The sequence below is a fragment of the Mustelus asterias genome, chromosome 11 (assembly GCF_964213995.1).
Source record: "Mustelus asterias chromosome 11, sMusAst1.hap1.1, whole genome shotgun sequence".
Classification (NCBI taxonomy): domain Eukaryota; kingdom Metazoa; phylum Chordata; class Chondrichthyes; order Carcharhiniformes; family Triakidae; genus Mustelus; species Mustelus asterias.
Window position 1 is genome coordinate 58,006,153 of NC_135811.1, and position 25,703 is coordinate 58,031,855.

Below are 25,703 nucleotides of genomic sequence, written 5' to 3' on the forward strand. Positions count from 1 at the left end.
CATCCCTGCTGTATCTCTGCAGCTGATACTGAGTCCTTGCTGATGGGGTGTCCAGGATTCCCCGCTTATCCTCTTTTTGGCACCTTTCCGGAAAGCTCCTTGGCAGCCAGCCAGTGGGATTACAGAGTTCAAATATGGAAGACGCCAGGACTACCTGTATTCCCAGGTGCACGGAGCACACGTAACTCCTCCATATATGGAAATGCAGCATGGGTGTGTCTGGTGGACATCCATAACATTGCCCTAATTTGGTCAGGTCGGGAGCCTCAGGCCATAGCTCACAGGTACATGTCAGTGCTTGCCTTGACCTGTGTTACAGTTTGGCTTGTCTTAATTCCCAGCAGGCCTGGCTGTTAGCCTCCTAGCCACATTGGGGAGGGGCTGTTTTGGGTGTGGGGCAAGTGGAGGCAAATTGTTAGCTGGTGGGTGTCCCCTGGGATTGTGGGGTGAATCCGGGGGGGGGGGGGGGGGGGGGGCGGTGGGCTGGCTGGTTTTGTACAGTAGTTATCGAGAAATTAGAAGAGGTTTATTGAACAGGAGCCATCCAAAGTTTGCAATTTAGATCATAGTTTTGGATGGTTCCCAGCGCAGGGCAATTGCCCAAGGGAAGTTTGCACACTTCTTCAGTGACTATGCAATTGCATTTGTCTGGAGTTTGACCCGTAGTGTTTCTGTGAAGCATCTTGGAATGTTAAAGTGTGTTATGTAATGCAAGTTATTGTCCATCTTGTTTATTGTGTTCTTCTTGATCTGCGTCATTAATATTGGCAGCTTGGAGGTTCTGACCCCAATGCTGTTATCCTGAAATGCTGCTCCATTGTGGATCTGTATGGACATATTTCAGATTATTGTTAATCAGTAAAGTTACAATGATGAGGATTCTGTTTAAAATTGATTGCACACTTAAACATACAGCAGTTTAGCTACTTGTTAGGAAGCTGTTTTGAATTGTCTTATGGTAGTAATAATCTTCATTCCCACATGATGGAGCTCTTGAACTGTTCCGCCTATTCTTCGTTCTGAGTAGTTTTGAATAATGTAGTTTTGTTATGAAGTAACTAACAAATATGGCATTCCACTAGTTGGAACTTCCCACCTAAAACCGTTCCATTTATGCCTACTGTTTCCCGTTAACTAGCCAATCCTATATCCATGTTAATATGTTATCAAGAGCTCTTATTTTGTGTCGTAACCTTTTGGCAATCCAAGCGCATCACATCTCTGGTTTCTCCTCAAGCCACGTTGCTTGTTACTTCCTCAGAGAAGTTTAATAAACTTTAATGCATGATTTCCTTTCCACAAATCCTGCTGACTGTGGCATTATGATTTTCTAACTGCACTGCTGTAACGTCTTTAACGTTAGATTCTAGCTAACAGCTCTGTGGTTTCCTGCTTTTTGTCTCACTCCTTCCTTGAATAGAGGAGTTAAATTCACTACTTTCCAATCTGATGGGACCTTGTCAGAATCTAAGGAATTTTTCAAAACAACAACCAAAGCACCAACTGTCACAACAGCCACTTATCTTTAAGACCCCAAGAACCTCGTACTCCAATGCTGTGTCAGCTTAGATTTTGACTTCAAGTTGCTGGAGTGTGACTTGAACCGATGATCCTCTAACAGAGGTGAGAATGCCACAATCTCAACCACACAATGATCTTAACTGTGCAAATTTGTTAGCATGCTTGATCTAAAAGTCAAATCTGAGATAGCTGTGGTTGGTATTACACGGTAGGATTTGAACAATTGAACCAGTTTGCGATTAAAGTCTGGTACTGAGTGTGAATGTTACATGACAGAGATTTCAGTTTATTTAATGATACTTAGGACTGTGTAGACTTTTGCATGTCCTTCCACTCCAAGGACCTCTGCTGGTATTGTGATTCAATGTCCTGTATTAATAGAATATAATTTGGCTGTCTTCCTCTTTCTTTCTGTCTCCATCTCATCCCCAAGGTCAGGAAGGCGCAAGACGATGACAGCATTCCTGTTATTTGCAGGGGTTGCCTGCATAAGTACCATGTTCTTGCCTAAGCACCTGGGTAAGGGGACATCCCACAATTTTCATTCTCTATAGCCTGATGCTCAGTCTAAATGTGACACTAAAATTGATCAGATTCTCTATGGACCCTTACCAATGGGTTTGACATTATATATCTGGTCTTTAGGATATTAATGTATTGCTGTACCATATTGAAATATTAAAATTGTGGTTCTGTTCACCACTCTCATATGATGAACAGAGAAACGAGAGTAAACCATTTAGCTCTTGAGCCTGTTCCGCCATTTAGTGACACCGTGACTGATTACTGATGTAACTCCATATACCTGCCTTTGCCCCATAACTAATTTATTTTTCCCTTAGCAGACTTTGGCATGGGATTCTTGCTGAATGTCACTTCATTCGCATTGTGTGGAAAGTTGGCTGTCAGCGCTGCCTTTAATATTGTCTACGTTTTTACTGCAGAGCTTTACCCAACTGTGATCAGGTGAATATGTTTCATTCGTGATGATTACAAAGTCAAATCTATTTTCCATTGACATTAAAAAAGATTTGTATTTATGCAGCTCTTTTCATGCATGACCTCTGATGTCCCACAGCACTTTACAGTTGATGAAGGACTTCTGAGGTGTATTCACTGTTGTCAACATGGAAAATGCAGCAGCCAATTTGCACACAGCAAGCTTCCACAAGCAGCAATGAGATAAACGACCTATTTTAGTGATGTTGGTCGAGGAATAGATTTGGGTCAGAACACTGAGAAGAACTCTTCTGTTTATAAGTTTCATTTTATTTTATGTATTAGTGTCACAAGTAGGCTTACATTAACACTACAGTTACTGTAAAAATTCCCTAGTCGCCACACTCTGGCACCTGTTCGGGTACACTGAGGGAGAATTTAGCATGACCAATCCACCTAACCAGCACGTCTTTGGACTGTGGGAGGAAACCAGAGCACCCGGAGGAAATCCATGTGGACACGGGGAGAACGTCCAAACTCCACACAGACAGTGACCCAAGCCGTGAATCGAACCCGGGTCCCTGGCGCTGTGAGGCAGCCGTGCTAATCGCTGTGCCATCGTGCCACCATGTTGGTGAGTTTGAGGCGATAAGCTTTGCCTCAGGCTGCTGACAGGAATATGGTTGTGCACCGGTTCCCTGAGGGAATCTGGTTGCAATTCATCTTGATCTGGAGCTAATCATAGGCTGCTATCCTTTTCAGTGAGGCTTTCTTTTGGTTCACTTAAACTGTACAAAGAACAAAGAACAATACAGCACAGGAACAGGCCCTTCGGCCCTCCAAGCCCGCGCCGCTCCCCGGTCCAGGTTTGAATCCTGAATCCAGGATCCCCGCCCAATTTTCCAGCCTATCTACATACCAATATCCTATCCACCGAGCTGTCCCTCACAGCTACGATGCTTTGTTCATCACAACCTATTAACTCACCCCCACCCCCCCATTCCAGACCATGTGATCTCCAGGGAGAGGCGAAAACCCCAGGGCCAATATGGGGAAAATAAATCTGGGAAATTCCTCTCCGACCCCCTGAGGCGATCGAAACGAGTCCAGGAGATCACAATGGCCCTGATCGGAAAATGCTTCCCAACCCTAGTCATTTCCACTTCCACGAACACCATATGAATTCCCTGCCCCCGAGACAGGTTCCCAACTATCCGCAGTCTCGCTCTGTACTGGCACCAGCAAGATGATCATAGAATGAAGCCTTGAAACGAGAAACAAGGAACAATTAGCCCGCGCCGCTCCCTGGTCCAAACTAGACCACTCTTTTGTATCCCTCCATTCATATAGCTGTCTAGATAAGTCTTAAACGTTCCCAGTGTGTCCGCCTCCACCACCTTGCCCGGCAACACATTCCAGGCCCCCACGACCCTCTGTGTGAAATATGTCCTTCTGATACCTGTGTTAAACCTCCCCCCCTTCACCTTGAACCTATGACCCCTCGTGAACGTCACCACCGACCCGGGGAAAAGCTTCCCACCGTTCACCCTATCTATGCCTTTCATAATTTTATACACCTCTATTAAGTCTCCCCTCATCCTCCGTCTTTCCAAGGAGAACAACCCCAGTTTCCCCAATCTCTCCTCATAACCAAGCCCCTCCATACCAGGCAACATCCTGGTAAACCTCCTCTGTACTCTCTCCAAAGCCTCCACGTCCTTCTGGTAGTGTGGCGACCAGAACTGGACGCAGTATTCCAAATGCGGCCGAACCAACGTTCTATACATCTGCAACATCAGACCCCAACTCTTATACTCTATGCCCCGTCCTATAAAGGCAAGCATGCCATATGCCTTATTCACTACCTCCTCCACCTGTGACGTCACCTTCAAAGATCTGTGGACTTGCACACCCAGGTCCCTCTGCGTCTCTACACCCTTTATGGTTCTTCCATTTATCGTGTAGCTCCTCCCTACATTATTCCTACCAAAATGCATCACTTCGCATTTATCAGGATTGAACTCCATCTGCCATTTCCTTGCCCAAATTTCCAGCCTATCTATATCCTTCTGTAGCCTCTGACAATGTTCCTCACTATCTGCAAGTCCTGCCAGTTTTGTGTCGTCCGCAAACTTACTGATCACCCCAGTTACTCCTCCTTCCAGATCATTTATATAAATCACAAACAGCAGAGGTCCCAATACAGAGCCCTGCGGTACACCACTAGTCACAGGCCTCCAGCCGGAAAAAGACCCTTCCACTACCACCCTCTGTCTTCTATGACCAAGCCAGTTCTCCACCCATCTAGCCACCTCCCCCTTTATCCCATGGGATCCAACCTTTTTCACTAGCCTACCATGAGGGACTTTGTCAAACGCTTTACTAAAGTCCATATAGACAACATCCACGGCCCTTCCTTCGTCAACCATTTTGGTCACTTCTTCAAAAAACACCACCAGGTTCGTGAGGCATGACCTCCCTCTCACAAAACTGTAAGTCAGACAGTGCTTCCATCTTCAGCTGATGCTGCAACCTTTGTTTGGCCTCCTGTCTGAGGAACTATAGAGCTAACTGGGTTTCACTGAGGTAATAGGACTTGTGGCAAAACTGATAGTTGCAAAAGTAGCCATCCAAATAACTGAAAACTAATTATTTAGCTCCGAGTATTTACCTCCTATAACACTTGTTACATCTGATCTGCTTTTACCAATATTTTTTATTCAACTTCTCTGAAAGTCAGTTATCGCAGGCAGGTTTTACTGCCTATGAGCTGAAACTTGACTATGTATCATACGTGGGATGTAAGTTGTTTGTGCCGTAAGGGATGAAATATCTTGACCTTTCTGAACCAGCAGAAAAATTGACAGTGGAGCTAAAACTGCTGGTTGAGACAGAAGTAAGAGTCAATCGTTAATTAACTTTCAGCCATCTGCTAAGTTCAATACATCAGATTGCTTAGATATCCGTACTCTTTTTTTTGTGGAGTCTTTCAACCAAGGTTATGCATCAGATGTAGATTTTTAAGTACCATGCAGTTCTTGCTCATTGTAGCTTTGTGGAGCTCTGGCAAGCTAAAGCCGTTGTGGTCTCTTTGTAGCCTTTTCACATCTTGAATATAGGGCAAAACTGCTCCAATAGGCAAAGGTCTCGCCACCTGGGGCCTCATTGTCATATTCATTACAGCAGTTTTTAACTAATTTATAGGGTTGATTTTAACATCAAATGCTGGTGGGAACACCGTTCAAATCCACCCTGAAAACTTGCCCACCTGTTTCGATCACGTGCTTTTTTAGATGGCTGAGGCGCATGCTCAAAGCAAGTGGACAACTCAGAAATATAAATACAAATCAGAGTCCTGTCATGTTATTCGGACCCTGATGTCAAAAAACTGGGAGTTCCCACTGAGTACCTGATTTACATCTCATAGGAATGGTTTGACAGGCCACCTGGTGGTTTTGATGTTTCACAGTTCACGCCAAGTCCATATTTCTGTGGGAGCATGCACATGCATGTTATGGGTTGGAGCTCTGGACAGTGATGGGCTAAAGGCTCCAACGTTTTTCCATTGTGACTGACCAGGAATCTCTCCCGCTATTACCAACCGCTATCAGTCTGTATAGGAAGGATTTGCAGTTGATATTCAACCTGTTTTGTGTTATGAACACACCTTCCTTCACCATCCAGTCCTGGGTGGGGCTTGAACCCAGAACTTCTGGCTCCAAGGCAGGGATGCTACCCACTGTCCAAGACCACCTAGAAGTCATCTATGGGAGCACTATTTGAGTAGGCAGCTGCAGATATTCAGAATCACAGGGATTGGAATGGCAACTGTTTAAACTTCCACCAAAGCAAGAGAAATAAGTTCCTTTGGCTCCTGTTGTGAAGTCTGGAGCTCTGAGGGTGGTTAGATATTCCGCTAATAGACTGCAGAATGTTACAGAGATAGAAAGGGGTGAGATCATGGAAGGATTTGAAAGTAAGGATGATAATTTTAAAATTTAATCAGATTGGAAGCCAAAGTAGATCAGTTAATGAAGGAGATGATGGGTGAATGGGACTTGGTGTGAGGTAGGAAACAGGCCAGTACAGTTTGGATAAGCTTAAGTTTATGGAGGGCGTAGATGTGAGCCTGACTGGGAAAATGTTAGAATAATAGTCTAAAAGTGATAAAGGCATGGATGAGGGTTTCAGAAGCAGATGGGCTAAGGCAGGGATGAAAATGGATGATGTTTCAGAGGCGGAAATAGGAGGTCTTAGCGTGGATATAATCAGAAGATCATCCTGGGGTCAAATATGATGGCAAGTTTGTGAATAGAGATTAAGTTGAAGATAGTTGCCTGGGAGAAGAATGAAATCGGTGGCTCGGAAGTGGAATTTTTGCTGGGGACTGAAGGCAATGTTTAGTTGGAGGAAGTTTCTGCTTGAGCAATCAGCAACGGTGGAGGGGTTAGCAAAGATAGCCGTGAGTTAGAGCTAGGTGTCGTTAGCTAATGTGTCGACTTGCTTTCGAATTATGTTGGCGAGGCGCAGCGTGTAAATGAGAAATATGAGGGATCTAAGGATAGATCCTTTGGGAATTCCAGAGGTATTGGTGTGAAAGTGGGAAGAGAAGTCATTGCAGATGTTTCTCTGAATAAGACTGTGTAAGTGAGAATGGAATGTGGTAAATGCAGTCCCACTGTGCTAGACAAAGGAGGAGAGGTGTTGGAGTAGGATGGTGTGGCCAGTCATGTCAGGACTGCAGACAGGTGAGCTTGAAAAAGATGAGGAAGAATAGTTTATCACATTTACATGATGTTATTTGTTAAGGGCTGTTTTAATACAGTGGCAGTGACAGAAACTTGATTGAAGGGATTGAGACGCAGAGTTTTGGAAAGGATGAGCATAGATTTTGGAGACGACACCTTTCAATAACAGCAAACTCCCCATTTAGGGCAGGGTGGAATGGACGTCCGGGGAGGCATCAGCCAAACTTGGGGCTTGTTCCTGACTGACCTTTTCTGTTTGCAGCACTAAACAAGAGCAATGTCAGTAAAGTGAATGCAACCTCCTTGTTAATTTGGAACATGTAGGATATACCCAAATTGTCTCAAAGAAAGATGAAAAAAGAGAAAAAGTTGAGATCTTGGCGTATCTGTTGCAAGATTTAGAAAAGGCACGATTACTGTCTCCTTGATGAGATGGAGGTTAATCTTGTTGCAGCAGCGAACTCGATTAACAGTGAGGAAATTGTACAACTAGGATTTTGTTTCAGCGCTTTTACTGAGAACAGATGCCTGGGTGATGCTTTCCATGGACAGACTGAAGACACCTTTTTTAGCTGTGAAGGGGTCATCATGGCCCTGAATCGTAGTCTGTTGATTAGTGGAGATTTACTGCTTTCTCCTTCTAATTTGTAGGCGTTAATTTAAACACCAGGGTACACAGGCATCAGTCGTAACAATAGAGAATCAGGTCTTTAATGAGCACATATTAAACAATACAACATGAGCAGCCAGATATGTTGTACTCTACAATCCAGCGTGATTGCAACATACAATGGTTCACTAAAAACTATTAAAGCAATTCTGCCTTCGATTTCTGTGTTCCCATTCACACTGCCAGTAAATCACAGTACATCAAAAGGCATGTAGAGTGACATCAGAAAAGCCAGTATGAATGCCTGAGGATTCTCTCATAGAATCATAGAAACCCTACAGTGCAGAAAGAGGCCATTCGGCCCATCGAGTCTGCACCGACCACAATCCCACCCAGGCCCTACCCCCATATCCTTACATATTTTACCGACTAATCCCTCTAACCTACGCATCTCAGGACACTAAGGGGCAAATTTAGCATGGCCAATCAACCGAACCCGCACATCTTTGGACTGTGGGAGGAAACCGGAGCACCCGGAGGAAACCCACTCAGACATGAGGAGAATGTGCAAAACTCCACACAGACAGTGACCTAAGCCGGGAATCGAACCCAGGTCCCTGGAGCTGTGAAGCAGCAGTGCTAACCACTGTGCTACCATGCCGCCCTTTCAGGCATACATACCCCTAATCATTCTGTTACCATGCTCACATGATACATTTAAGCTCTTTTAATCACTTTATTACTATAAACACAGTGACCAGACCATCATCTGTGGACAAGAATGAATGAACCTTGTACATTGCTTCAACTCCCCATTCTTCTCTTTGACCTGTTTCATAATGTGTCCCTGTTCAGAAGAACACTGTTTGAACCCATCAAACAGATAGACCATGGTAACTAGGTACACTGTTCATGTGAACCCACATTCCTACACCACGTTTACCCCACTGTTAGACAACACAGATTTCCTTATCCATTGAAGTAGCAAGATCATTGTAGAGTGACCAAATTTGCATTAAGTACAAGCTGGTTTGATTCTTAAACATTTAATATATGCACTGCTTCCACCTCATCAAACAGATGAGTGGAGCAAAGTAGTAAACAGGTAAGATTATTTCTTAAGAAATTCAATCATCTGCTTCGTTTACAGAGGCATGAGAAGTAGGAACTGAGGACAGGCATGTCCCAGAGTGATTGGGGTGTTTTGCTTCTGAAACGGCTCAGCAATAGCATCATGTTGCCTCCACCAACCATTCTGAATAACTTGGAGTTGGAAACCAGGTGTTCAGCTGCACTTGCAATCCAGGTTGTGTGCTACAAGAAAGCAGTGTTTCCCACAATTCTACAGAAAATATTAACAGGAAAATTAAGTAAGACTGGCTCGCTTGCACTTGTGGACAGAACTTTCATTAATGGTTACGATGGAACGTTCTGGTGATGTTTATTTTTCCCACTCTCAGTGGCTTCTCCATTTGGGGAGTAGGATGGGAATTAAAGGAGCAATTTGTCGACCCCATCATCCCATCAGCAAAGGGGTAGAAAGCGCCATGTTCAAAGAATCTTAGAATGGACTGAATCACCTTGGCACTAATACTTCCCTTTGAGCAGTAAGGGGTCACAGAGTTGCCGAATTCACCCTTATAGGTATCCTTCATATAGCAGACTACATTTTCCCCTCCTTCCCAGGGGGGGAAGGAGGGGAAAGGAGGGGAGGATTCAAAATAGCAATCCGGTTCCCACTCATACTTTTCCTTGATTGTGATGAATAAATTTTTAAGCAACAGCTCTTGTAGATCAGGTTTCACTGATAATTTCTTTCCTGAGGTCCAATTTATCCAGATTATTGCATTCATATTACCCATTGGTTGACCTATCTGTCTGTCTTTAATATTTCTTTGTGTGATTGATGGTGAGGAAGGACTTGTTAAAGAGGGAATAATGCTAGTTAGAGAATGCAGTAATTCAGGAGGAGTCCTTATATGTATCCCGAGTGCGTGAAGAGGCAATATGAGGTGGGAGGGCGGGGGAGGCATTCTCATTTTGAATTACCAGGAAATCCAATCTATAATGTCCAGGTTCGGTGGGGGGAGTGGGGGGGGGGGGGGGGGGTGGGGAGTGGTTTAGTTAATTTTCATACAGAGAACGAAAGCTAAATGTTTGAAATATGTACCTGCAGTAAGTATCTGTGCGTGTTCAGAAATATAAATTCTGATCAGATTTCTATTGCGTCAGATTCTTAACGCTGGAAAATTGATGTCTTACCTTCCAGGTTGTAAGATTTTGCCTGTCGGGGAGGGCAGTGCTTTATACTATCTGATATGTGATTGACCTCTGAAACTCTGTGGAGTTTAATTTTTAACCTGCACTGAATTGGTGTGTTTTTTTTCATACAGGAATGCCGGATTAGGAATCTGCTCAATGTCATGCAGAATCGGTGGGATTCTGGCTCCATTTGTACCATCTCTGGTTAGTCTCAACTTGCTTCCCTGCCCCCCCCTTAGATTGGCCTTACTGTGTGGAATATCAGCGTTTGGGCATTCAGCTCAGTTGTATGAAATTTATTTTGAAATAAGTGGCCTCAGCTGGACTATTGTGTCTAATCCTGGACACTACGCTTTAGGAAGGACGTCAAGGTCTGAGGGAGGGTGGCAGAGGAGATTTACTGGAATGGTATTAAGAATGAGGGACTTCTGGTATGTGGAGATGCTATAGAGAAGTTGGGATTGTTCTTGTTAGGGTGGAACAGATTAAAGGGAGATTTGATAGAGGTGCTCAAAATTACAAATGACTTTGATAGTATAGTTGGGGAGAAGTTGTTTCCGCTCCAGGAGAATTGATAATCAGAAGGTACCGCGCCAGGGACCTGCATTTGATTCCCAGCTTGGGTCACTGTCTATGCGGAGTCTGCATGTTCTCCATGTTCTGCGTGGATTTCCTCCGGGTGTTCCGGTTTCCTCTCTCAGTCTGAAAGACTGGTTAGATACATTGGCCATGCTAAATTCTCCCTCAGTGTACCTGTACAGGCGCTGGAGTGTGGTGACTAGGGGATTTTCACAATGACTTCATTGCAATGTTAATGTAAGCCTACTTGTGACACTAATGAATAAACTTTACTGATTTAATTGCTAAATTGCCTCTTAATGTCCAAAGATGTGTAGGTTAGGTGAATTAGCCATGGCAAATGTGTGGGATTACAGTGATAGGGGAGGGCCTGAGTGAATGCTCTTTTGGAGTGTCAGTGCAGACTCGATGGGTCGGATGGCCTCTTTCTGCACTGCAGGGAGTCTATGATTAAAAGAACCAGCAGCGAAAAATGGAATTTTTATACAATACAGAAGGTTGTTGAGAGTCAGAATGTGCTACCTGAAATGTTGTAGGTTTGAAAAGGGAATTGGATTAATACTTGAAAAGGAAAAACTTGCAAGGCTATTGGGACAAAGAAAAGGAATGGGATTAATGGACATCTATTTCAAAGAGTTGGTGCAGACACAATAGGCTAAATGGTCTCTTGTAGGTTTCTGTAATTCTCTGATGGTGAATTTGCAAATAAATGCATTGTGTTCATACCCATTTATGCCAGAGTGATTTCACAGACATTTTGTGAGGTGCACCACTCTGATACAGTTTTCTTATTTACTGAAGATCTATTAAAACCAGGCAAAGTTAATTGTTGTGCGTTAAATGCTGTTTAATCAGACAATGTAATTTAGTGTAAATCTCAAGCGGTTTGGATAACATGATAAACAGCTTGAGTGAACTTGAGCACTTGATGTTTGAGAGCAGATTTATTCCGATGTAATCATTCTCAATTGCTGTTAAATTTAAAAAGAAAAGTCTTGGATTCATGGCAGTGTTGCTTATTAATTAGGCTACTATCTGTGGAAGGCCCCCTCTCCTCTCAGCAATGTGTCCCTGACCAGTGCTGTTGGATAGGAAGTTGCTAAATGCTTGTCCTGTGATCAAATGATACTTTTTGTGATCACTGGTTCAATCCTTTTTGTAAAGATCTTTATAACACCACTGATGTAATATTTCATTGTTGCACTGTTTGAGGAACATCCCCTTTAAAGCATTAATGTTAGAATCATTTCTCAATTATATCATACAAAGTGATCTGGTAAACAATACTGTAGCAGCTGTGACCTTCAGCATGTTTCCATTCATTAAGTCTCAATCCCAGGACCAGATGCTTTCTATCCCTGGGTTTCAAAGGAAGTAAGTGAGAAAGTTGCAGATGCCTGAATTATAACCTTCAAAAGTTATCTCTATTTGGAAACCATTTCTTTAGATTGCAAAATTACTCATACCACTCATAGAATCATTGACTCATAGAATCCCTACAGTGCAGAAGGAGGCCATTCGGCCCATCCAGCTTGCATCGTCAACAATCCCACCCAGGCCCGATCCCTGTACCCCACATATGTATTCTGCTAGTCCCCCTGACACTAAGGGTCAATTTAGCATGGTCAGTTAACCTAACCTGCACACCGTTGGATTGTGGGAGGAAACCGGAGCACCCAGAGAGAACCTACGGAGACATGGGGAGAATGTGCAAACTCCGCACAGACAGTGACCCAAGCCAGGAATTGAACCCGGGTCCCTGGAGCTGAGAGGCAGCAGTGCTAACCACTGTGCTGCCCTCTGCTTTTTGAGAAAAGTGACAGGGAAACCAGGGAATTATAGACTAGGTAACCAACCATCTGATGTCAGGAAATTGCTAGAGTTTGCAGTTAGGGGTAGGGTGACTGAATACCTTGAAACTTTTCTTCCAATCAGAGAGAACCATCATGGATTTGTAAAAGGTAGGTCATGCCTGATGAACCTCATAGAGTCATAGAGGTTTACAGCGTGGAAACAGGCCCTTCGGCCCAACTTGTCCATGCCGCCCTTTTTTTTTAAAGCTATCCCAATTGCCCGCATTTGGCCCATATCCCTCTATACCCATTGTATCCATGTAACTATCTAAATGCTTTTTAAAAGATAAAATTGTACCCGCCTCTACTACTACCTCTGGCAGCTTGTTCCAGACACTCCACCCTCTGTGTGAAAAAACTGCCCCTCTGGACACTTTTGTATCTCTCCCCTCTCAACTTAAACCTATGTCGTCTAGTTTTAGACTCCCCTACCTTTGGGAAAAGATATTGACTATCTACCTTGTCTATGTCCCTCATTATTTTATAGACCTCTATAAGGTCACCCCTCAGCCTCCTACGTTCCAGAGAAAAAAGTCCCAGTCTTTTCAGCCCCTCCTTATAACTCAATCCATCAAGTCCCAGTAGCATCCTAGTAAATCTTTTCTGCACTCTTTCTAGTTTAATAATATCCTTTCTATAATAGGGTGACCAGAATTGCACACAGTATTCCAAGTGTGGCCTGACCAATGTTTTGTACAACTTCAACAAGACGTCCCAACTCTTGTATTCAATGTTCTGACCGATGAAACCAAGCATGCCGAATGCCTTCTTCACCACTCTGTCCACCTGTGACTCCACTTTCAAGGAGCTATGAACATGTACCCCTAGATCTCTTTGTTCTGTAACTCTCCCCAACGCGCTACCATTAACTGAGTAAGTCCTGCCCTGGTTCAATCTACCAAAATGCATCTACCTCGCATTTGTCTAAATTAAACTCCATCTGCCATTCGTCAGCCCACTGGCCCAATTGATCAAGATCCCGTTGCAATTGGAGATAATTTTCTTCACTGTCCACTATGCCACCAATCTTGATGTCATCTGCAAACTTACTAACCATGCTCCCTATATTCTCATCCAAATCATTAATATAAATGACAAATAACAGTGGGCCCAGCACTGATCCCTGAGGCACACCGCTGGTCAAAGGCCTCCAGTTTGAAAAAACAACTCTCTCCAGCCACCCTCTGGCTTCTGTCAAGAAGCCAATTTTGTATCCATTTAGATACCTCATCCTGGATCCCGTGAGATTTAACTTTATGCAACAACCTACCATGCGGTACCTGATTGAATTTATTTGGAGAAATGACAGAATAGTGGCTGCAGAATGCCTATTGGTGTTACTTACATGGATTTCCAGAAACCTCATAAGAAGCTATTAGTTGGACTAGAAGCTCATGGGAATTGAGGATAAATTATTGCCTTGGTTTGGAAATTGACTGAATGGCGGGCGATAGATTAGTGATGATGGGCCAGTACTTGGATTGCAGGGTCTGACCGTGTTTCCCACAATCTGTTTCAACTAATAACTCCATTCATTATTAACTTAGATGTTGGGTTAGAAAGTCACCCAGACTTGCCAGTGACACAAGATAGATAGTAAAAGTGTCGATGGAAACGTCAGATTACAAAGAGATGTCAATCGGGTAAAACTGTATTAAATAGACTTCAATTTAGGCAAATGTGAGGTTGTCCACTTGGATCTAAAAATGATAGAACAGAACACTTTCTAAATGGTGAAAATCTAAAAGCGTTGGAGGTCCCAAGAAAATTGTTGATCTTGGTACATGGATCATTAAAATATCATGAACAGATACAGAAAATAATTTAAAAGGTTAATGGAATGTCTTTATACCAAGATGACTAGAATGCAGGAGTTAGAAGTCTTGCTTCAACCATTTAAAACCCTGGATAGATCACAACTGGAGAAATTTACCACAAGAAATAGGAGCAGGAGTGGACTATAAGGCTCCTCGGACCTGATCCCTCATTCAGTACCATCATGGGTGATCTTTTGTCTCAATTCCACTTGGCTCCCCATCCTTTGATTCCCAGGGAGACCAACAATCTATCCCAGTGTTGAATATACCATTAAGGATGGAGTATCAATAATCCTTGGATAGAGAATTCCAAAGATCCACAACTCTGGATTAAAAAATAATAATTTTATCACAGTCCTTTAACCTGAGATTGTGCCCCTTTGTTTTAGATTCCCCAGCTAGGGGAAACAAGCTCTGTTTGCCCCTTCAAAATGTTGTATGTTTCAATGAGATTAGCTCACATCCTTTTAAACTCGAGAATATAGGCCCAATTTATTCTCACCCCAGGAACTTCACTGTACTGCTTTCCATTCCTTTCCTTGGTCTGCCACCTTGCCGTGGTGGATGTTGAACCTGAGAGCGATGCTGTTGGGAGTCTTAAACTCTAGGTTCGGTCACCCATAATGGTGAGGCTGGAGGGGAGGATCCAGACAAAACACAATCCAAAACCAGTGCTCATTGGTGGATCATGCGGAAGATGCTTGTATGATATCAAGGGCTGCAACGACAGAAGAAGGCTGTAGTAGTAGGGAGATCCCCAATTGTTGAGGGTCCCTTGCAGCTGAAACTGGACCAGTCTGTCAAGGACTGTGTCTCTGCTGATGTGTAACAGCAGACCCACATTAGAAGATGTCCTGCACCAGGCACCTACTAGAATCCACCACTTTGATGGAGAGAAAAAGCTCATAAACCGTGAAACAGTCATATCAGAACATATTTGAGGAAACCTCCAACTCCCCATCAAAGATGACCTTGGGCTTCTACCAACCATGGACGATTCGAAGCTGCCATGAAATGTGAAGAGTGGAAAAGCCGCAGGAGTGGGTGGGATTTCAGTGGAGATTTTCAAACTTGGAGAAGAGGAGATCACCCGTCATCACTGTCCACTGTTCCTGAAAATCTGGGACAGAGAATACATTCCAGCTGACCTCAGGGATGCCGTCATCACCACCATCTTCAAGAAGACAAAGTGGACTTTGGGAACTGCCGAGGAATCTCCCTACTCTCCATCGCCGGGAAGATCATCACCCAAATGCTTGCTAGCCATTTGTCCCAGTCTCTGAAGTAATCTTTCCGGAAAGCAAGTGTGTCTTGCGACCAAATATGGAACGGCAGACATGATTTTCACTGCTCGACAACTTTGAGAGATGCCAGGAGCATCGTCAACCACTTCTATATGGCCTTCATTGATCTGACCAATGTTGTTGACTCAGTCAACCGGGAGGTACTATGGAAGTCCCTGTCAAAGGAAGGCTGTTCAGAGAAATTCATCAGCATCTTCCAACTCCTCCATGACAGGACAATGATGGTCACCGTCCTCACCAACGGAAATAAGCCTGGAACCTTCGAGGTCAAGACTAGAGTCAAGCAGAGATGTGTCATCGCCCCCACCCGTTTCCCCATATTCATTGCCACCATCCTTCACCTTGTCAAGAATAAGCTTCCCAGTTGAGTGGACATCTCCAGGATGGAAGGAAAACCTTTCAACCTCAACCGGTTAAAATCTATGCAGAAAATGACATTGACGTCACTTGTGGAACTTCAGTATGTGATGAAATTGCCATCTCCACTCTCTCAGAAAAGAATGTCCAAGTCAATCTTGACACTTTCAGTGAAGGGTGCTGAAGAATTGGCCTCAGCCTCAAACTCAAGACTCAAGTCCTTTTTCAACTCTCCCCAGGGTAAGATCTAGTATCTCCCTCCATCAAGATCAATGGAGAAATTCAAATGTGGAACATTGCCCCTACCTGGGGAGCCACCTCTCATCTAACGCTGACATCGATGCAGAGGTCTAACATTGTATCCAATTTGCAAGCGCCGCCTTCGGACACCTGAAGTCATAAGAGTTTGACGACCGCGACATCCAGGCTAATACCAAGATCCTCGTGTACAAGGCAGTCGTCTCCCCAACTCTTCTATACAGCTCAGAAACTTGACTACATACAGACCCCACCTCAAGGCCCTGGTAAGGCACCAACAGCGCTGTCTGGTATGGATTCTCCGTATCAGACAGGCGCACTGACATCTGTGTCCTTGAAAGAGCCAAGAGCACCTGCATCGAGGCCATGATCATCCCAAACCAACTCCACTGGCCCATCCATGTGCTTAGGATGTCAGAGTGTCGACTGCCAAAACAAATCATCTTGTAGTCCAGCTCAAGGAAGGCTCCTGAACATGAGGAGGACAAAGGAAATGCTCCAAAGACACCCTGAAGGCTTACCTCAAGAAATACAACATGGACGTCATCGCTTGGGCGACCCTTGCTCAGAAGAAATCTACTTGGAGAAACCTCCTGATTTGAAGGTTCACAATTCTTCAAGGACAGACAACGGCAAGTGGAGGCCCAGAAAAGGAGCCTGAGAAAATAATTGCAGTGATCTGAAGTCCAAGAACCGAAGGCAACACCTGCCAAGTGTGAGGTCGAAGATGTGGCTCGATTGGGCTCATCAGCCATGCAAGGACCCACCGAACCCATGACTAATAACACAGTTTCTTAGGTGGACAATCATACTTGTTAGCGAGTGATCACCAAAGAAGAAGACTGCCATCCCTGTAACCATGTCTTTCGATATGGATACTATAACAATGCACAATACAAAAAGCGTGCTCTAATGAAAGCCCTGCCCAATTCTAGCAAGACTTCCTTATTCTTGTCCTCCAATCCCCTTGCAAAGACCATTTGCTTTCCTGCTTACAACACTCGCTCATAACTTTCTTAACACTGATCCCTCCTTGACACTCTGTTCCATCACTAGTCAAACCCAACCCCTCCTTTTCTTACAGCACCTTTCCATGCAAGCACCCATTACATCCTGCCCAACAGGTGGTAGGAGTTTGGAATTCTCTTGCAAATTGCAAATGGCAACTGATGTACGATCAGTTGTCAGTTTTAAATATGAATTTGATAGATTTTTGTTGAAAACATAAGGAGTTAGGTCACAGATAACCCATGATCTCACCAAATGGCAGAACATACTTGAGGGACTAAATGGTCTACCCCTGTCCCTTTATTCCTGTCTTTCCTTAACACTGTGCATTCAAGTGTATATTGAGCTGAGGTTTCTTGTGTTACAGAGGTCTCTGAATCCATCTATGCCGTTCATTGTGTTTGGGATTGCTGGAATGTCAGGAGGATTTCTTGGACTCCTCCTTCCAGAAACATTAAATAAACCAATTGCAGAGTCAATAGAGGATCTTCACACTTCAGCCTACCAGAGACTTGAGGATAAAAGGAAAAAGGTGAGTTCAAGTTTATAATTGTGTCTCTTTTTGTCAAACTTTTGATGAAATTGAGGTTTTTTTCCCTTGCTGCCTCTGGATCTAATCTGTTCATATTCTCAACAAAGGACCAATGACCAAATTTCAAGTGTGGGTTATATCCGGTGGATATGGATTTCTGTGGTTTTTGACACTGTTTTGAAAAATGGTGTGCTGGAAACTGACTCTTCCTATAAAGCTAGTCACGCCCAAAATCAAATTAATCACCAGGCTGGGTTTCCCCTCATTGCCTTTAAGGGTGCTTTAGAGGCTTTTAAAATTAGGAACAAGGACATCAGTGAGATTTTAAAAAAACTTTTAAATGTTAAAGCAAAAACTTAGAAACTGACTCTTGGATGTAAATGACACTATAGTGTTTTAAAGTAATTTCAAATGATTTAAAATTGTATTGGTCACAGATTATGGATTTGAGATTGTTGTTAAAAATCCTTATGTTTTTGGTGATAAACCTCTCTTTAGCTGTATTTATAAAATTGCACAGGTTACCATTTTTAAATACATCAATGAATATTTTGGATGTGAAATGAAAGGACAATTATATTCTGAAATGCTCCTCGATTGCACAGGCCTACAGAAGATGTTATCTTCGCTGTTATATAAATTACACAAATTTCAGCGTTAGTTTGAGCATAAAATTCAAAAATGAAAACTAGTGTACTTTTGAAGACAATTTGTGCCCTGATTGCCAATTGTGCCCAAAGAAGAAACTCGACTTCACTATTTACTCATGCATGTAATTGCAAAATGTTTGAACAGTATATTAAAGGCTTTCGTGACATTCATTGAAATCTGATTTTGGCAGGTTTTCCCTTTCAATAATGTCAAGATTTCACTGTTCCCTGACATTTAAATTAAAATTCAAACTAAATTTTCATACTATTGTTGATTACATATTGGCTTTCCCATTCTGTTTGCCTGTATCCTGACTTGCAGTAAGTCCCGTTGAGCCACCTCCTCTGTGAATGTTGGTTCCCCATCCACAGCAATGCCACCATTTTATAATTCAATTCCTTCGGGGCGATTCTTCCATCCCGCTGGGCTAATTTTTTAGCGCAGCGGGCTGGGAGATTCCAGCGGTGCCCAATCCATGGGATCCATGCTGGGCGTCCCACTTCAATAGTGTCTCCCAGCGCTGGATTTCTGGCGCCTTCAGCCCCGCACCAGAAATTGATAGAGAACCGCATAAATTATTTAAATAAACATTTACATATATTTTAAATAAGTCCAAAGATATGCAGATCAGGTTGACTGGCCATGCTAAGTTGCCACTTAGTGTCAGGGGACTAGCAGAGTAAATTTGTGGGGCTACAGGGATAGGGGCTGGGTGGGATGGTGGTCGGTGCAGACACGATGGGCCGAATGGCCTCCTGAACTGTAGGGATTCCATGGAGTGAAGGGAGGGGCAATCAGGGCCATCCAGAGGGTCGCGTGCAGGGGTGCGGTGCCCCCTGGGCATTGACACCCTGGCAGTCCTAGCCTAGGCTCACTGGTACTGCCCATTAGGCATGGTGCAGTGCCAATGGGGTGAGGCCTAATAGGGGCAGGGCCTGATGGGGGTGATTGGTGGGGGTGGGGGGGGGGGGTCCCACTGCCCCTCTGCATTTTGGGATCGAGCAGAGGGAGGGGGGCCAGCAATCGGGGATTTGGGGGTGGGGTGCAGACAGGGGCCACTGTGCATGTGCCGATCTCAGCGCTGACAGATTGGCGCATGCGCAGTGGCCCACTCAGTGCTATGCTGCTGTCTTCTCCTGTGGGAATAGGCCCTGTGCCCTGATTTCTGGAGTGAATCACGCTGGTGCACTCAGCACAGTGTGTGGGAGATTCTTCTCTGAACTCCTACTGAAAAAAACCAGCGTGATTTACTCCATTTTTTCTTTTGGGACAATTCTGCCCCTTGTGTTCAAATCCCTCCACAGTGGTGCCCTCCTTATATCTGTACCCTCTAGCTCTCCTTTGAGATCCCTGCACTCCTCCTATTCTGGTTTCTTACACATCTTTGATTTACTTTGCTCCACCATTGGGTGGCCCTGTCCTGAGCTCTGAAATTCCCTCCCTGACCCTATCTACCTCTCTCCTTCTTTCCCCCGTTCTCATTCCTTAAAACCTATTTTTTTTGTCACCTGTAATATTTTTTTTGTGGTTTGATGTCAAATGTCTTTCCTGTCCTATTCCTGTGAAGCACCTTGGGATGTTTTACAATGTTAAAAATGCTATATGAATGCACGTTGTGCATATCAATAATTTTAAACTTTTTAATATTTGATTTGTTGGTACATTTCCCATTATTTTGACAGAAAGTTGAATCACAGGAAAGCACTCAGTCATGAAGATCGGAGACTTAGCAAAGAACCACTCAGACTGAAAGGATGATCCAACGGATGTAAAGACAGTGTTTTCAGATGAAGCCTCAGAGTTGCAAGGGGAAATTGTAGGAGATGCTACAAGAGGTTATGTACCTAGTTCAAAGAGACTTGGAAATGGTACATTTTAAGATTAGCTGGCTGTTCAAGTTGACACACGTGCAGCTGTTGGCTAAGAAAAGACTTATTTAAGCTAGAAAGATTGACCTCAGTTATTGCCTTTGTTGGATAACAAGGAACTGAGAATTCCAATTGTTTACATTTCTAATTGTACAGTTTAGCAAGTATTTTATACCTTTGTGACCTGCCGTCTAATGTATAATACTGTTGCATTACCTGAAGGATGTCGTTTCTTCACTTTCATAAGTTCTTAGGAGCCAAGTTATGACTTTTAACATAAAATATGACTTCAAAAACCTGGGAGCTGAGCTCCACTAAGCTTTTTAATACAACGTGCATTATAGTGGAGAGTCTTGTATATATTGGACATACTTACCTCTCTTAAGAGTCTCTTGACACTTGTTATTTCTTCAAGGACCACTTTTTAAGGATCACAGTTTTCCCTTTATTCTGCTCTGTTTCAGTCTTGCACTTTTGTATTAAGAAGTCTTTTGTAGTTGGTAGAAGAACCTCCTTGGATAAAATTACTTACGCTTACAGGTGCAATATGTGTCTTAGCATTTTACTCATTCCTCTCAAAAGTGGTGTCACATCACACGATTGGACTGTGACTTCCAATTCTAATAACTTATTGTTCTATCATTTTCAACAGAGGCAGGATGTAAATCTGTAAACTATCAATTATTGATCGTTAACCTTAAATCTTTTCAACTATTATTTCATCTCTGGAACCACAAACCGTCCATATTTCCGGCTGTGTGTTCTTACACTTTGTCTTCAGTGGACTGTGCACACTAACTTGTGATATCTTTGCATGGCTGCCTCTTTAGTTGTCAATTATATTTTAATAGCTTTGCTAATGGTCCACATTTTATGTGCAGTATTTATTCTAGAAAAAAAGCAAATTACTGCGGATGCTGGAATCTGAAATCAAAAGAGAAAATGCTGGAAAATCTCAGCAGGTCTGGCAGCATCTGTAAGGAGAGAAAAGGGCTGACGTTTCGAATCCAGATGATCTGGACTTGAAGTGGACCTGCTGAGATTTTCCAGAATTTATTCTAGAAACTTATTTATCCTGCAGCATTTAACTGCAGTTGAATGACATCGTCCTGTGACAGGATGCTGATTCCCTTCAATGTTGCCTGTGATTTGACTGAAGACATTTCATTCCTCTGCTCCCATTCTCTGTGTTGTATTCTGAGGTTTGGCGGAAAATAGATAATGATTGGTCCACAACCAACAGATGTGCACAGATGACAGGGAATTATTTATACAGAAAGAAAGGCCTAATCTGATCTTGCATGTACTGCCCATGATGCATTGTAAAATATTTCAGATTCTCTGTTTGAGATTTGCTGAGACCCAATGGCCAAACTCCCCCTGCTCCCAACTCTGGATCCAGTGACCAAAGTCCCCCACACTCTGGATCCAGTGACCAAAGTCCCCCACACTCTGGATCCAGTGACCAAAGTCCCCCACACTCTGGATCCAGTGACCAGACTCCCCCACACTCTGGATCCAGTGACCAGACTCCCCCACACTCTGGATCCAGTGACCAGACTCCCCCACACTCTGGATCCAGTGACCAGACTCCCCCACACTCTGGATCCAGTGACCAGACTCCCCCACACTCTGGATCCAGTGACCAGACTCCCCCACACTCTGGATCCAGTGACCAGACTCCCCCACACTCTGGATCCAGTGACCAGACTCCCCCACACTCTGGATCCAGTGACCAGACTCCCCCACACTCTGGATCCAGTGACCAGACTCCCCCACACTCTGGATCCAGTGACCAGACTCCCCCACACTCTGGATCCAGTGACCAGACTCCCCCACACTCTGGATCCAGTGACCAGACTCCCCCACACTCTGGATCCAGTGACCAGACTCCCCCACACTCTGGATCCAGTGACCAGACTCCCTCAGACTCTGGATCCAGTGACCAAACCCCCTCAGACTCTGGATCCAGTGACCAAACTCTCCCACACTCTGGATCCAGTGATCAAACACTCCCACACTCTGGATCCAGTGACTAAACTCACCCATATTCTGGATCCAGTGACAAAACTCACCCTCACCCCCCCTTCCCCCTCATCCCGACTCTAGACTAGTCACCAAGCCCCCCAAATTCTGACTGGATTTAGTGACCAAATTTCCCGGATTCTGGCTCTGGATACAATGACCAAACTCCCCTATGTCCTAACTCTGGCAAGTGGATCCAGTGATCAAACTCCATTTCTCCCCCTGCACCTCCACTCCTTTCACACTTCCCCCCCATCCCCACACCACCTCAAACACCTCATGAACTCTGGTAGGATGATCTGTTGACTAGAATTTCCTCCCACTCCTCATGTGGAACTGGTGACCAAACCCAAGTCCTGCAGAATGACCCAGTTAATTTGAAGGGAAGCTGTGTGTTGACGCAGATACAGTCTACTCGTTATTCAAAGCTGCTTCATTGAATCTGACTGATTATTCAGTATTTATGCACCAGATTCCTTGCTTGCTGTGTCATTCCCATTGCATATTGGCTTTTTTTTGTTTTTTTTTATGTAGCCCACAGTTTATCCAGTTTTGTAAAGCACAGCAAAGACTTTGAGTTATCAGGAATAGATTCTGTGGGATTTCTGTGACGAGAACCTTTCTAATTTTATTTTAAAAAGTCACAGTGATCTTGAATAGAGACAATGAGAACGTGTAAAAGAGGATAAGATATTAAACTCCAAAATAGTAGGAATATAATGCGGAAAGGAAGATTGAGAGTGGAAGATCTCAGCCTGAGTTAATAGAGCTGATACCAGCCGGTGGAACAATAGGAAGCGACACATGTTCTAGGAAGGGGGGAATTAGCTATGGTTCCTGATCCTGATTGCTATCCAGTGACTTCCATTGAAAAATTCATGAAGGTACATTGGATGTGGCAGTGAATTAGGCTCAACTGTGAAGGCATTCATGACTGAATCGCTGGCCATTGCTGAGTTCTTTAAAGTGACTCAGTAGTAATATTTTCTTCAGATCTACTGAGGTAAAGAAGTGGAAGGCTGCTGGATCTGATAACACTGTAGTTCAAGGGGCAGCCTCTCCAGGATTGGAGAGAGGGGCATAGGGAGGAAACTGGTGCCAAAGCAAGAAGAAGAATCAGGCTGGAATTAATAGAATGGAACATGATGTCAAGTTTGGGGCAATTACATTAGGAGAAAAGGGGGAAATAGGCAGTGTTTTCTTATTTTAATGTGATTTTGCAGATATCTGCTTCAGTAATAAATCTATTGCTGCAATCATGCTTGTTTCAGTATCCACTTAGGAGCTGAAAGCAAAAAAAAAATGTCATTCGAGGGAAGCGGGAGGTTTCCCTGCGTCGTTCGGCACCTTGAGTTCAAACGTGAAGTACGTCCAGAGAGCATTCCACTCCATCAGCGGTTAACCATTTATCTCTGTCATGTAAAACTGTGTAGAAACAGTAACACTGTGTGTATACTGCACTGGGCCCTGTGCTCAGAATGTGGGTTGTCATTTTTTGTTCCTTGCCTGGGGTCTGTGAGGCAGAGCAAGGGAGACAACCAAACCAAGCAACAAAGACATCGCCACATCCCTGACTAGCAACAACCCAGAGCCTTGCAATAGGGTCGAGGTGGATTTTCAACTGGCTGCTTGGGTGTAAAATTGGCTCCCCATAGATCCTGTCCGTCAGCAAGCTGACCATTTCTCTGTCGCTGCCGTCACTAATACTTTCAATGATCTGACGATTTCATGTCCTTCTGTGTCAAAGCTATTGTGTGTTTTATTTTTGTTTGATTGTTTCTCACAAATGTGACATCCTCACACACCAGTTTTGTGAGCTTGGAGTCAGTTAACCAGACTGCATTGTACTTCATTTTTACACGGCAAAGACCTGCCATGTTGTGTAACTGTATCACGAAACGCGACACCAAATATAATAAAAAATATCCCCTGAGCTGCTGTTACGTTCACTTTTTTTCTCATTATTCATTGTGTCAGTTTTTTCAAAGGACAAACTCTTGTTCTGAATTTGAATATGTAACTTGTGCATAATGATGATAAGTGCATGACTTAGTTATGATTTGGAACGCTGCTGTGGATGTAGTTTAGATTTATAGAAAATCACACAATAATTTTCATTGAGGTTGGATGATCGATAAAAGCAAGGGAGACCTTGCACTTATATACTGCTTTTAATGACACAGGGCGTTCCAAAGTGCTTTACAAATAATGAAATATGTTTGAAGTATAATATAGACAATGAGGCAGCCAGTTTGCACACAGCAATATCCCACAAACAGCAATGTGACAATGAGCCGATAATCTATTTCATTGATTTTAGTTGTGGGGTAAAATTTGTCCATGTCACTGGGGAGAACTATTTATTTTTCTTTGAAATAGTGCAATGGGATCTTAGAGGTAATCCTGAGAGTGCTCACAGGGCCTTGGTTTAACATCAGCAATGCAGTAATTCCTCCGTACTGTGCTTAGCTTAAACTTTTATTCTCAGGTCTCAGGAGTAGGGCTTGAACACACAGCCTTCTAACTCCAGGCTACCCACTGAGCCGCGGCTGAAACAACTTGTCCTTTAATTGTGTGTTTCAATGCATGGTTCAGTTGCAGTGACTATGCCATTTGGATTACAACATGCAACCGCTGCTGGTCACGGGATTAAGTGAAGGATGAGTTAATGTTCATTGCTCAGTGCTCAGCTCTGGGAAGGGCCACCATCTGGCATCATTATGCTCCAGGACCTCCTCCATCACCATCAGAGCAGGGTTGCACTGAAGCAGGTAGTACATTTGTGATAGTATGCACTTCTTCGAGCTGTTGGTTTTCTAGAAGCATACAGGGATGATTAAGCAAAGAAAGCTATGACTGTCTCAAAAAGTGTAATACTGTGGAAAGCTGAGCGGAGTATAGGAAGTACAGGGATGAGGTAAAATAGGAAATTAGGAAAGTAAAAACTATGAAAAAATATTGGCAGGCAAGATCAAAGAAAACCCAAAGATGATTTACCAGTACATTAAGAGCAAGAGAATAATTGAGGAAAAATCAGAGATGTACATGGTAACTTATAGGTTGATGCTGAAGATGTGAGCACGGTTCTTAAGAGTTCTTTGTCTCTGTCTTCACTGAGGAGAGGGATGATGCAGATGTTCCAGTTAAAAAGGTGTATGAAATATTAGATGCTATAAGCATGAGAGTTAGGAAGTACTGGAGGGACTGATATCCTTCAAGGTGGACAAATCAGCAGGACCAGATGGATTGTATCCTAGGCTATTAATGGAAACCAGGGAGGAAATTGTGGATGCTCAGAGTATCGTTTTCCAGTCCTCACTAGATATAGGCAGGATACCAGAGGATTGACAGTCTGTGAATGTTGTACCATC

The 25,703-nt window shown here is 43.6% G+C and overlaps 1 protein-coding gene across 3 annotated transcripts in view; it reads left to right on the forward strand.

Annotated features, from left to right (window-relative positions):
* The window catches only part of slc22a15 (solute carrier family 22 member 15), a 119,460-nt gene extending 95,196 nt beyond the window's left edge, over positions 1-24,264 (forward strand). For 2 of the 3 annotated variants that reach the window (XM_078223642.1, XM_078223643.1), the window contains exons 8-12: positions 1,955-2,040; positions 2,367-2,487; positions 10,212-10,284; positions 17,624-17,788; positions 20,122-24,264. In XM_078223642.1, the coding sequence (XP_078079768.1) occupies positions 1,955-2,040; positions 2,367-2,487; positions 10,212-10,284; positions 17,624-17,788; positions 20,122-20,154 (478 nt within the window). In that variant the 3' untranslated portion in view covers positions 20,155-24,264. The remainder of the gene's footprint in view (positions 1-1,954; positions 2,041-2,366; positions 2,488-10,211; positions 10,285-17,623; positions 17,789-20,121) is intronic. The other variant, XM_078223644.1, reaches the window with a different exon arrangement.
* Positions 24,265-25,703: the final 1,439 nt, after the last annotated feature.